This window comes from Hoplias malabaricus, chromosome 12, assembly GCF_029633855.1.
Source record: "Hoplias malabaricus isolate fHopMal1 chromosome 12, fHopMal1.hap1, whole genome shotgun sequence".
In the NCBI taxonomy this organism is placed as follows: Eukaryota; Metazoa; Chordata; class Actinopteri; order Characiformes; family Erythrinidae; genus Hoplias; species Hoplias malabaricus.
Genome location: NC_089811.1, coordinates 378,331 through 390,810, shown reverse-complemented (window position 1 = coordinate 390,810; position 12,480 = coordinate 378,331). Strand labels below are relative to the sequence as shown.

The following is a 12,480-nucleotide window of genomic DNA, read 5'->3' as shown; positions in this document are numbered from 1 at the left end:
CCACTGCAGTGTCCCTAGACTCCACCAGGTGAATCAGGTCCTGGTTCTGGAAGCGGGTTCTTGTTTAGTGGCTGTTCTCTCGTGGATCAGAGCAAGTCGAGTAGGGACTAAACCGTGGCGTGTAAACCTTGCAGAGCGCTGATCGTCCAGAGAGAGTCGTCACTCTACGCCACGCAGCACAGACGACCGGCACCAACTTGAACAGAGATGCACAGAGTAATCACCACAACACGTGAATACACACTGAGTAAACACCAACTCAAGGGCACGGGAGGGGGGCGTCTACCAGTGAGAAAGCACTGTGCAGATTCAGGAGAAAAGAGAGCACCATAAACATTTCACAACAGTTCATTACTGAAACTAAAGGTTGGACAAAGTCCAGAACCCAGAAGATACAGTGTCAGGCCCCAGTCTGAGTACGTGCTGCACTCTAATAACATCTTTTAGGGTTTACTTAGTGTTTAACGTTATTAATAATCAGCAGAGCGTTTGAGTTTGATGGTGATAATGTAACTCTGTCTGAGATCATTTTTCAGGTCATGATACAGACATGTTAATCTGCAGCATGTGTCCTTTACAGTGCCAGAGTCCACTCCCTCCCTCCCTCTGTCCCTCCCTCTCTCCCTCCCACACACACACTCTCCCTCTCTCTCTCTCTCTCTCTCTCTCTGCCTGAGAGCACACACTCACCGCCCGAGGGTCAGAGGTAAAAGCTCCTAAACTTATTTTCTATGTTTTAGTTATTATATAATTCTATAACTGCATCTATGTTAATAGTTACTCTTTCTGTGATTCTGTGACTGCATTGATGCACTTTGCACTTTGAGCTTTAACTTTAGGAAGTTCCTCCTTTCCTCTGCATCTGAGATTTCTACAAAACCAGGGTCTAAACACTAAGCGTCCTTCTGTAAACATTAACGAGTGTGAACTGCTATAAAAACAATGGAAAATGGAAAATAAAGCTGTGTAAACTAATTTTAACACAAATGTTTTCAGAACCAAAAATTAATAAAAAAAACGTGAAAAAAGTGAAAACAATAAAAAAAGCACTAGACCAGAAAAAATGTATTCATTAATCTGAAGTTTACAAGTAAAAATACTCAGATTAACATAAACACACACTATCACAGATGCTGCACATGTCTCTGGAATCTTCAGAACATAAAGTGCATGTGTGTGTGTGTGTGTGTGTGTGTGGGTGGGTGTGTCTGCAGTTTTCTTTGTTCCAGGAGTAGGGTCTGTGTGAAGCGATGGCGGGGTATCAGGGCGGTTACGTGCAGCGATTTCAGAATTATCTAGAACGCTCCGGAGAACACAAGGTCGTTCAGAAGCTGATAGACACGGTTCTCCCTCCGGAGCTGAGCAGGTGAGAGTTCGGTGTGTGTGTGTGAGAGTGTGTTTATCGTGGCTCTGTCTTCCCTAAATGACCCAGTCCCCCACATGGGGGCGATCTTGATTAAACAGGATCAGTACAGAATCCCTGACACAACCCAGCCACTAGGTGTCAGTGTAAATCAAGGCAGTCTCCTCCCTCAACATCCACAGCTGAAGTGCCCTTGAACAAGACACCTAACCCCCAACTGATCCCCAGGCACCGATGGGCTGACTGCAACTTTAAACCTGTTTATATTTTATTTATGTTCATGTGTGTCCTCTCCCCCCACCCCACCCCTCCCTCTCTCTCCCCTCTCGCTCTCCTTCTCTGTCTGTCTCTCTCTCTCTCTCTCTCTCTCTCTCTTGCTGTCTCTCTCCCTCTCTTTCTCTCTCTGTCTCTCTCTTTCTCTCCCCTCTCTCTCTCTCCCCTCTCTCTCTCTCTCTCTCTCTCTATCTCTCTCTCTCTCCCTCTCTCTCTATATATCTCTCTCTATCTCTCTCTAGGATGGCGGAGGGGAAGTCTAGTTTTGACGTGCTGGGTGTTGGCAGTGGTGGAGGTGTGTAGATATATTTCTATATTTACACACTCAGTGATGTTGAGGTGTGGGCTGTGGGGTGGTCAGTCCATGGTCAGAGTGGGGACAGTGGGCCAGGGGGTGTTCCACAGAGCTCTCAGTGTGACGTGGTGAACCAGTAGCTCATCCCCAGAGACATTAAGGTAGCTGTTAAACTCAAGCATAAATATAACTTACCTGCGTTAGGAGATGAGGGGAGTGCAGGGGGGAGGGGCCACAGACAGAGAGAGGAGGGGTCACTCTGCCAAACCTGTTTTCCCAAAAAACGAGAGCTGTTCCTATTGGACAGTTCTCAGCTCTAGCAGGCTCCCCCCAGTTGTGTCCCATTCACATGCAGTTAGCAGCACTGACACTGGGGCAGTAGAGCCACATCTCGGCAGCAGCGCCCTGGCTGTGTCCGTCAGTCCAACGCATAAGGGGTTCTTATGTACAGTCTGTTAGGCACTGTCTCCATCTAGTGGATGGTGTATAAAATGTCCTGTCTGTGTAAAGTGAGGGTCCACAGTGTGTTCCTGATTTGTTTCAAATTCAAACCCAGCTGCAGAGCTGTGTCCAGGGCCATGTTCAGGGCCGTGTTCAGGACCGTGTCCAGAGCCGTGTTCAGAGTCGTGTCCAGGGCCGTGTTCAGGGCCGTGTCCAGGGCTGTGTCCAGGGCTGTGTCCAGGGCTGTGTCCAGGGCTGTGTTCAGGGCTGTGTTCAGGGCTGTGTTCAGGGCTGTGTTCAGAGCTATGTCCAGGGCTGTGTTCAGAGCTGTGTCCAGGGCTGTGTTCAGAGCTGTGTCCAGGGCTGTGTTCAGAGCTGTGTCCAGGGCTGTGTTCAGAGCTGTGTCCAGGGCTGTGTCCAGGGCTGTGTTCAGAGCTGTGTCCAGGGCTGTGTTCAGGGCTGTGTTCAGAGCTATGTCCAGGGCTGTGTTCAGAGCTGTGTCCAGGGCTGTGTTCAGAGCTGTGTCCAGGGCTGTGTTCAGAGCTGTGTCCAGGGCTGTGTTCAGAGCTGTGTCCAGGGCTGTGTCCAGGGCTGTGTTCAGAGCTGTGTCCAGGGCTGTGTCGAGGGCTGTGTTCCTTGTGCGAGTGTGTGTTGTTTAGGGCTATTGCCTGAGCATCTGCTCTTCTGTACGGTGCCTCTACGTCCCGTTTATTTTCCATATGAACAATTACAAAGTGTTTCTGATTGTTATTAAATATTTATTTTTATTGTTATTAATACTGTATTGTTTGTGTTTATTAGGGGAGATGGATGTGTATCTGATATCACTCCTTCAGTCTGTTCTTCCCTCCGCTCCGATCCGAGTAGACATCGTGGAGCCCAGCGCTGACCTCACTCAGAATTTTAAAGGTTTTTTACACACTCACTCACTCACACACACTCTCACTCACACCCACACACTTTCACCCCCCCACTTTCACCCCCCCCCCCCCCCACACACACACACTCTCTCGTCTTAATTTTTGTGAATCTCTTTATGAGTTGTTATTTTGTCTGTGTACCTCTGTGTGTGTGTGTGTGTGTGTGTGTGTGTGTGTGCAGCTCTCGTAGCTAAATCCCCCAGTCTCCAGGGTGTGTCCTTTAAGTGGAACACTGTGACTTCTGCTGAATACGAGAAACAGGTCCAGACTAAAGACGACAAGTTCGACCTCATTCACATGATCCAGGTCCCAGTCTCAGCCTCCCTCTGACCACCCACTCTCACATTGTCTATATGTAATAATCTGTAACACAGGTGTAATAACAATCACAACTGTTAAGCACATATATTAATAAGTTACATAGATGTAATAAACTGCATTACACCTGTATAACTCAGTAATACTTGTGTTTAACAGAGGTGGGATAATCAGATGTACAAGTGTAATATGATCACCTTATACAAACACATGTATTACCCAGTTATACAGATGTAATAATCAGTTATAGGGCTGTAATAAAATAGTTATAACAGTGTAACTCATCAGTCGCTGAATTGCACAGGTGTATAAATCTACTTTTCTGTGTGTAGATGTTGTATTATGTGGACGATCCTTCAGCGACTCTCAGCTTCTTCCACAGTCGGCTGAAGAAAAATGGGAAAATGCTCATCATCCACGAAGCAGGTGGGAATTATAAGAGTGGGATTTTACTGAGCGTCATGTCTTCATCACTTTTACATCATAACAAAAAAACATTAACGAGAACAGCAGCTGAGTGTTTAATCACCATCCCCCCCCTCTCTCTGTCTCTCTCTCTCCCCTCTCCCCCCCACCTCTGTCCCCCCCTCTTCCCCCACTCTCCCTCTCTCTGCCCCCTCTCTCTCTCTCTCTGTATTTAACCCATACCCCTCTCCCACAGCTAACAGTGGCTGGGAGAAGATGTGGAAGACCTTTAAGACAGAGCTGTGCACTAACACTCTCTCTGACTACCTCTCCGCCGGAGACATTAAGAAGCTGCTGGAGGCTCTGGGGCTGAGGTTCGAGGAGCTGGAGCTCAGAAACTACCTGGACATCAGCGAGTGCTTCGTGGAGGGCAGCAGGGACGGAGCGATGCTGCTGGACTTCATGACGGACAGAGAGAGCTTCCACTCCTCTTTCTCCCCCGAGGTTCAAGCCGGAATCCTGCAGCTGCTGAAGAACGAGTGCAGCATCATCGAGGGTGGACGAGTGAAGTTTAACTGCAGCCTCAGCGCCCTCCTTGTTCACGCTTAACGTTAAGAAAAACCTTGTAGCTCCATTCTGACTCAGTGTTCTACAGGATGGAGGTCATGGCTCTCCATGTTTTAAAACTTGCTGATAAAGGGAGTGGTAATGAGTTCTGGTTTTGTTTGAAGGTTAGTCCCTGCTCCTCTGAAGTCTCCAGTTCAGAGGTCATGTGATCAGCTTTGTCCCGACTGTGGCTTCTGTAAAAACTACAAAGATCAATAAAAAGTCAAAGTCAGAGTGAGATTTACTGTCGTTTTCTTCTCATCACAGAGTTCACTGAGAGAAATACACTCTCTCCAAAAAACATTGCGACCACAGTTTAGGGTTCGAATCCCACCTCAGGTCACTGTCTGTGAGGAGCGTGTGAGTGTGTGTGTGACTGAGTAAGTGTATGGAACTGTGAAGATGAATATATGAAATGTGATTATAAAACCAGTCTGGCGCCCTCGTGTGGACGTGAACAGAAGCAGACGTCCTCCTTTAAGGCCCCTCACAGAAAGTGAGGGCAGTAGATGGTGGGGGACAGTGGAAAGTGGAAGTAAATGGAGCCAGTCATCCTCCTCTAAAAGTCCATTCATCATGAGATTCTCACACAGAGTGAAGGACAGTTGCTGTGTTTCTGACGCCCTCGTGTGGTGATCTGCAGTAGTGAAGATTACTAACCTATGTCCTGGGGCTCACGTCTGTTTCAGACCACCGTAATCCCTTCAGTGGGTCCAGGGTCTACCTCAGGGTCTGGTTCTAGTCGTCTGTGTCTGGTCTCTCTCCAGTGGGAGACGTTTCATTACAGGTCTCCTTTCATCTGTCCACAGGGTTCAGTCAAAACTGTTCTGTAAGAATTCCACTGGATTCTGGAAGTGAAAGTATCAGAATGAGTGAGTTTCAGCTGCAGTGCCTCAGATGATTTTCTTCTTCTTCTTCTTCTTCTTTATCCATTCCTCCATTACTCCACTGATGAGGTGTTTACAGGGACACGGCGGTCATCTCCCCTTCCTCGTTTCCCTTTTATTTCATCATGAACGGCCGTCTCCAAATGACCACCGCTGCACTTTCCCCAGCCGTTCGTTTTGTGAATCAGTGTGTTATAAAAAAAAAAACAAATGAACAACAGAGCCATGATGAAACCAGGCGTAAGAGCCTTCACACAGCGGAGGACACTCAGAGACACACTGGGTTCACGAAAAGAAACTTCAGGAGGAAGGTTTCTACTGTCTACAGAACTGTCTCACTCTCTACAACAGACACACACCCAGCCACTTTACTGGAAACACCTCCCAATGTGTCTTTACACTGATACTGTACAACTGCTTAACAATGGTAGAAGAATGAGGGGGGGGGGGGGGGGTGTTTCTGATAAAGTGGCCAGTGAGTGTCAGTAGAGGGGGGGGGGGTGTTTCTGATAAAGTGGCCAGTGAGTGTCAGTAGAAGGGGGGTGTTTCTGATAAAGTGGCCAGTGAGTGTCAGTAGAGGGGGAGCGTTTCTGATAAAGTGGCCAGTGAGTGTCAGTAGAAGGGGGGTGTTTCTAATAAAGTGGCCAGTGAGTGTCAGTAGAGGGGGGTGTTTCTAATAAAGTGGCCAGTGAGTGTCAGTAGAGGGGGGTGTTTCTGATAAAGTGTCCAGTGTGTGTCAGTAGAGGGGGAGCGTTTCTGATAAAGTGGCCAGTGAGTGTCAGTAGAAGGGGGGTGTTTCTAATAAAGTGGCCAGTGAGTGTCAGTAGAAGGGGGGTGTTTCTAATAAAGTGTCCAGTGTGTGTCAGTAGAAGGGGGGTGTTTCTAATAAAGTGTCCAGTGTGTGTCAGTAGAGAGGGGGGTGTTTCTGATAAAGTGTCCAGTGTGTGTCAGTAGAGGGGGAGCGTTTCTGATAAAGTGGCCAGTGAGTGTCAGTAGAAGGGGGGTGTTTCTAATAAAGTGGCCAGTGAGTGTCAGTAGAGGGGGGTGTTTCTAATAAAGTGGCCAGTGAGTGTCAGTAGAGGGGGGTGTTTCTGATAAAGTGGCCAGTGAGTGTCAGTAGAGGGGGGTGTTTCTAATAAAGTGGCCAGTGAGTGTCAGTAGAGGGGGGTGTTTCTGATAAAGTGGCCAGTGAGTGTCAGTAGAGGGGGGTGTTTCTAATAAAGTGGCCAGTGAGTGTCAGTAGAGGGGGGTGTTTCTAATAAAGTGGCCAGTGAGTGTCAGTAGAGGGGGGTGTTTCTGATAAAGTGGCCAGTGAGTGTCAGTAGAGGGGGGTGTTTCTAATAAAGTGGCCAGTGAGTGTCAGTAGAGGGGGGTGTTTCTGATAAAGTGGCCAGTGAGTGTCAGTAGAGGGGGGTGTTTCTGATAAAGTGGCCAGTGAGTGTCAGTAGAGGGGGGGTGTTTCTGATAAAGTGGCCAGTGAGTGTCAGTAGAGGGGGGGTGTTTCTGATAAAGTGGCCAGTGAGTGTCAGTAGAGGGGGGTGTTTCTGATAAAGTGGCCAGTGAGTGTCAGTAGAGGGGGGTGTTTCTAATAAAGTGGCCAGTGAGTGTCAGTAGAGGGGGGTGTTTCTGATAAAGTGGCCAGTGAGTGTCAGTAGAGGGGGGTGTTTCTAATAAAGTGGCCAGTGAGTGTCAGTAGAGGGGGGTGTTTCTGATAAAGTGGCCAGTGAGTGTCAGTAGAGGGGGGGTGTTTCTGATAAAGTGGCCAGTGAGTGTCAGTAGAGGGGGGTGTTTCTGATAAAGTGGCCAGTGAGTGTCAGTAGAGGGGGGTGTTTCTGATAAAGTGGCCAGTGAGTGTCAGTAGAGGGGGGGGGGTGTTTCTGATAAAGTGGCCAGTGAGTGTCAGTAGAGGGGGGTGTTTCTGATAAAGTGGCCAGTGAGTAAAAACAACCACATGTCTTTTCTATAGTTCAGAGACACAATCCTGATTAATTCTATCCGTTTCAGAGGAAATGTTAGATATGAAGACGGCCAGCAGATGGCGCTGTAGTCCTCAGAATAGAGAACGCTGATCCCAACAGGATGCAGAGAGAAACTTGCATTGGATCAAATTCCACACTGGAGAAATACAAGTGATTAAAATAAATTATATTCTTGTGTTTCAAGTGTTTAATCTGCGTCCAATAAGAGACAATGTCCCACAGACGAGCAGAGACGTGGTTCCCAGCCCCCGTCCTGATTTAATTACGCCGCTGCGTGGGTTTGAAACTCCAGTCTGATGTGGTTCTCACTGCTGGGCTGGAAAAGTGAGCAGATCAGACGGAATTACGCACTAATTACACAGTCATTTCCAATAAGAGCAGCAGCTGTCAGCGGCCCGTTCGGACCCCAGTCCACGGCTCTGAAGATGAACAAGACCAACAGGCACCCTGAGACCCTTCTAAATTGGACCGAGACGCTGCAATGGCTTCGTTTTCTCACTTCCACAAGCTGCCTCTGCTAATAACAGGCTGCAGTCTGAGGAGAAGTCCACTGAAATTACAGAATTTCTGCAGCGATTACAGCGTGAAGATGAGCACTGAGAGTGGGTGAAGTGTTCTACAGAAACGTCTGGAGACAGAGCAGTGGAGAGTGGAGGTGAACAGAAGCAGACGTCCTCCTCTAAAAGCCCCTCACAGAAAGTGAGGACAGTGGACAGTGGAGGTGAATGGAACCAGACGTCCTCCTCTAAAAGTCTCTCACAGAAAGTGAGGACAGTGGACGGTGGGGGACACAGGGCTGGTGTCGGACCATAGTTTAAACCACAGATAAAGGGATGTACACTACGTACAAAATAATTTCACTTCTTTAATACGAACAATCAGAGATGACTGTGCTATAAAGAGAGAGAGAGAGAGAGAGAGAGAGAGAGAGAGAGAGAGAGATAAGTAGGGGGAGTGATGGATTATGGAGAGATAAAATTGTGATAAAAAGGTCCTAAATGGTGTAAACCCTGCAGAGCTCTGATTGGCCAGAGACCTGTCAATCACCAGGAAACACAGAGCTCCAGCACAAACTCACCACTCGTAAAATCTCTGAAGTTACAGCAGCGTTCACATTAGTTTTTATCCGACTCTCAGCAGCAGCTCGTGACGTTCCCCCGAGGGGTTTCTGAAGAGGGGCAGACGCTCCTTGGGTCGGTGGCTGAGGAAAATCTCCACACAGCGAGTAAACGGCGCCTGACTTTACTGCCGCTGTGTTGTGGTTTTCAAGGCCCGCGGTTCCCGTTAGAGACGGGGTTTGTGACGTCGCTGGCTCTCTTTTGTGGGATACAGACTGTTACTGTAGTTCCCTCTGGAGTCGGAGTGTGGAACTCTCTCAGTCACTTTACAAACACGGGTTTAGGCAGAAATTGTAGATTTTGGTGGAGTTGCCCTTGGAAACAGGCACTGTTTCAGTGTGGTGGGGTGTGTGTGTGTGTGTGTGTGTGGGCAGGAATGAACTGCAGAAAACAGACAGACGTGGGGAAGGACGGGAAGACAGGGTTCTTTTCTCAGAGAGAGAATAAGAAAGTGTGTGTGTGTGTGTGTGTGTGTGTGTGTGTGTGTGTGTTTCCATGCTAGTAGATGCTGTAATGATTAGTTGAGTGAATGTGCGAGTGACTGGGTGAATGTTTGGCTGATTGTGTGAGTGAATGGGTGAGTGTCTGAGTGACTGAGTGAGCATATGAGTCACTGGGTGTGTGAGTGACTGGGTGAATGCTTGGCTGATTGTGTGAGTGAATGGGTGAGTGTGTGTGTGACTGAGTGAGTGTGTGGGTGAGTGTGTAAGTGACTGAGTGAGTGTATGAGTGACTGGGTTAATGTGTGGGTGACTGAATGAGTGTGTGAGTGACTGGGTGAATGTGTGGGTGGGTGTGTGAGTGACTGGGTAAGTGTATGAGTGACTGGGTTAGTGTGTGGGTGACTGGATGAGTGTGTGAGTGACTGGGTGAATGTGTGAGTGACTGGGTGAATGTGTGAGTGACTGGGTGAATGTGTGGGTGAGTGTGTGAATGACTGGGTGAGTGTATGAGTGACTGGGTGAATGTGTGGGTGAGTGTGTGAGTGACTGGGTGAATGTGTGGGTGAGTGTGTGAGTGACTGGGTGAATGTGTGAGTGAGTGTATGAGTGACTGGGTGAATGTGTGGGTTAGTGTATGAGTGACTGGGTGAATGTGTGGGTGAGTGTGTGAGTGACTGGGTGAATGTGTGGGTGAGTGTGTGAGTGACTGGGTGAATGTGTGGGTGAGTGTGTGAGTGACTGGGTGAGTGTATGAGTGACTGGGTGAATGTGTGGGTGAGTGTGTGGGTGACTGGATGAGTGTATGAGTGACTGGGTGAATGTGTGGGTGAGTGTGTGGGTGACTGGATGAGTGTGTGAGTGACTGGGTGAATGTGTGAGTGACTGGGTGAATGTGTGGGTGAGTGTGTGAGTGACTGGGTGAATGTGTGGGTGAGTGTGTAAGTGACTGGGTGAGTGTATGAGTGACTGGGTGAATGTGTGGGTGAGTGTGTGAGTGACTGGGTGAATGTGTGGGTGAGTGTGTAAGTTACTGGGTGAGTGTATGAGTGACTGGGCTAGTGTGTGAGTGACTGGGTGAATGTGTGGGTGAGTGTGTGAGTGACTGGGTGAATGTGTGGGTGAGTGTGTAAGTGACTGGGTGAGTGTATGAGTGACTGGGTGAGTGTTTGGCTGATTGTGTGAGTGACTGGGTGAATGTGTGGGTGAGTGTGTAAGTGACTGGGTGAGTGTATGAGTGACTGGGTGAATGTTTGGCTGATTGTGTGAGTGACTGGGTGAGTGACTGGATGAGTGTATGAGTGACTAGGTGAATGTGTGGGTGACTGGATGAGTGTGTGAGTGACTGGGTGAATGTGTGAGTGACTGGGTGAATGTGTGGGTGAGTGTGTGAGTGACTGGGTGAATGTGTGGGTGAGTGTGTAAGTGACTGGGTGAGTGTATGAGTGACTGGGTGAATGTGTGGGTGAGTGTGTGAGTGACTGGGTGAATGTGTGGGTGAGTGTGTAAGTTACTGGGTGAGTGTATGAGTGACTGGGCTAGTGTGTGAGTGACTGGGTGAATGTGTGGGTGAGTGTGTGAGTGACTGGGTGAATGTGTGGGTGAGTGTGTAAGTGACTGGGTGAGTGTATGAGTGACTGGGTGAGTGTTTGGCTGATTGTGTGAGTGACTGGGTGAGTGTGTGGGTGAGTGTGTAAGTGACTGGGTGAGTGTATGAGTGACTGGGTGAGTGTTTGGCTGATTGTGTGAGTGACTGGGTGAGTGACTGGGTGAATGTGTGGGTGAGTGTGTAAGTGACTGGGGGAGTGAGTCTCTCTCTCTCTCCCTCCATCACTCCCCTATCACTCTGGAGTGTTTGATGGTGGGCTGCAGAGACGTGGCCTTGTCTGCTGTGGACGCTGCTGTGTCTGATTGTGGTGAGTGAGTGTCTGATGGGGAATAAATGTCCCCTCTGCTCCAGAGCCGTGCACCGCTCCTGGTCTTTGATTGATGCCGTGTGTGACTTCACTTCTAGCTGTGATTCCAAGTTTGGATTTGTTTCCTCCAATTTCTATTTAATACCTTTGACCCATAACATTACAACCACCTCACTCCTTTAGCTCCTCTGTCCACTCTCTGTCCACTCTGTTAGACACTCCTCCCTCGTTGGTCCACCTTGTAGATGTAGAGTCAGAGACAGTAGCTCATCTGTCGCTGCACAGTGTGTGTCGCTCGTCCTCTAGTCCTTCATCAGTGACACAGGACGCTGTCGGCTGGATGTTTTTGGTCGGTGGACTGTTCTCAGTCCAGACACTGAGGGGTTTAAAAACTCCAGCAGCACTGCTGTGTCTGATCCACTCTACACCAGCACAACACACACTAACACACCACCACCACGTCAGTGTCACTGCAGCGCTGAGAATGATCCACCACCACATCACACCTGCTCTGTGGGGGTCCTGAGCTACACTCACTTTCCTGTTTTTCCCGAGACCTGTTCCTGTTTAACTCAGCACCTTTGATCTGTCCATTTTTTAAATCCATTCTCCTCTTGTTTCTGCTTCATTAACTGCTTCATTCATCATCAGTCACTCCTCACCATTTTCCTCCTGTGTGTGTGTGTCTGTGTGTATCTATGTTGTGCTGTATGCTGTTTTTGTGTGTGTGTGTATGTGTATGTGTGTGTCTGTGTGTGTGTGTGTGTGTGTGTGTGTGTGTGTTTGTGTGTGTGTGTTTGTGTCTGTGTCTCTGTGTTGTGCTGTATGATGTGGATGTGTGTGTGTGTGTATGTGTTTGTGTGTGTCTGTGTGTGTGTGTGTCTGTGTGTATCTATGTTGTGCTGTATGGTGTGTTTGTGTGTGTGTGTATGTGTATGTGTGTGTCTGTGTGTGTGTGTGTATCTATGTTGTGCTGTATGATGTGGATGTGTGTGTGTGTATGTGTATGTGTGTGTCTGTGTGTGTGTGTGTATCTATGTTGTGCTGTATGATGTGGATGTGTGTGTGTGTATGTGTATGTGTGTGTCTGTGTGTGTGTGTGTATCTATGTTGTGCTGTATGATGTGGATGTGTGTGTGTGTATGTGTATGTGTGTGTCTGTGTGTGTGTGTGTATCTATGTTGTGCTGTATGATGTGGATGTGTGTGTGTGTATGTGTTTGTGTGTGTCTGTGTGTGTGTGTGTGTGTCTCTGTGTTGTGCTGTATGATGTGGATGTGTGTGTGTGTGTATGTGTTTGTGTGTGTCTGTGTGTGTGTGTGTGTCTGTGTGTATCTATGTTGTGCTGTATGGTGTGTTTGTGTGTGTGTGTATGTGTATGTGTGTGTCTGTGTGTGTGTGTGTGTGTATCTATGTTGTGCTGTATGGTGTGTTTGTGTGTGTGTATTTGTGTGTCTGTGTGTGTGTGTGTGTGTGTGTGTGTATCTATGTTGTGCTGTATGGTGTGTTTGTGTGTGTGT

The 12,480-nt window shown here is 48.3% G+C and overlaps 1 protein-coding gene across 1 annotated transcript; it reads left to right on the top strand.

Annotated features, from left to right (window-relative positions):
• Positions 1–632: 632 nt before the first annotated feature.
• LOC136664101 (histamine N-methyltransferase-like) lies at positions 633–4,848 on the top strand. The gene is made up of 7 exons (XM_066641153.1): positions 633–706; positions 1,215–1,366; positions 1,879–1,931; positions 3,174–3,281; positions 3,474–3,598; positions 3,943–4,036; positions 4,272–4,848. Exons 2-7 carry the CDS (start codon positions 1,251–1,253, stop codon positions 4,622–4,624), a joined length of 849 nt encoding a protein of 282 aa, XP_066497250.1. The 5' UTR covers positions 633–706; positions 1,215–1,250; the 3' UTR covers positions 4,625–4,848.
• Positions 4,849–12,480: the final 7,632 nt, after the last annotated feature.

Bases quoted from the DNA above. Each gene is read 5' to 3' on its own strand.
- LOC136664101 (XM_066641153.1), top strand. From the start codon at position 1,251: ATGGCGGGGTATCAGGGCGGTTACGTGCAGCGATTTCAGAATTATCTA. The intron at 1,932-3,173 runs GTGTGTAGATAT...TGTGTTTATTAG, and splicing joins GGGTGTTGGCAGTGGTGGAG to GGGAGATGGATGTGTATCTG. The intron at 3,282-3,473 runs GTTTTTTACACA...GTGTGTGTGCAG, and splicing joins CCTCACTCAGAATTTTAAAG to CTCTCGTAGCTAAATCCCCC.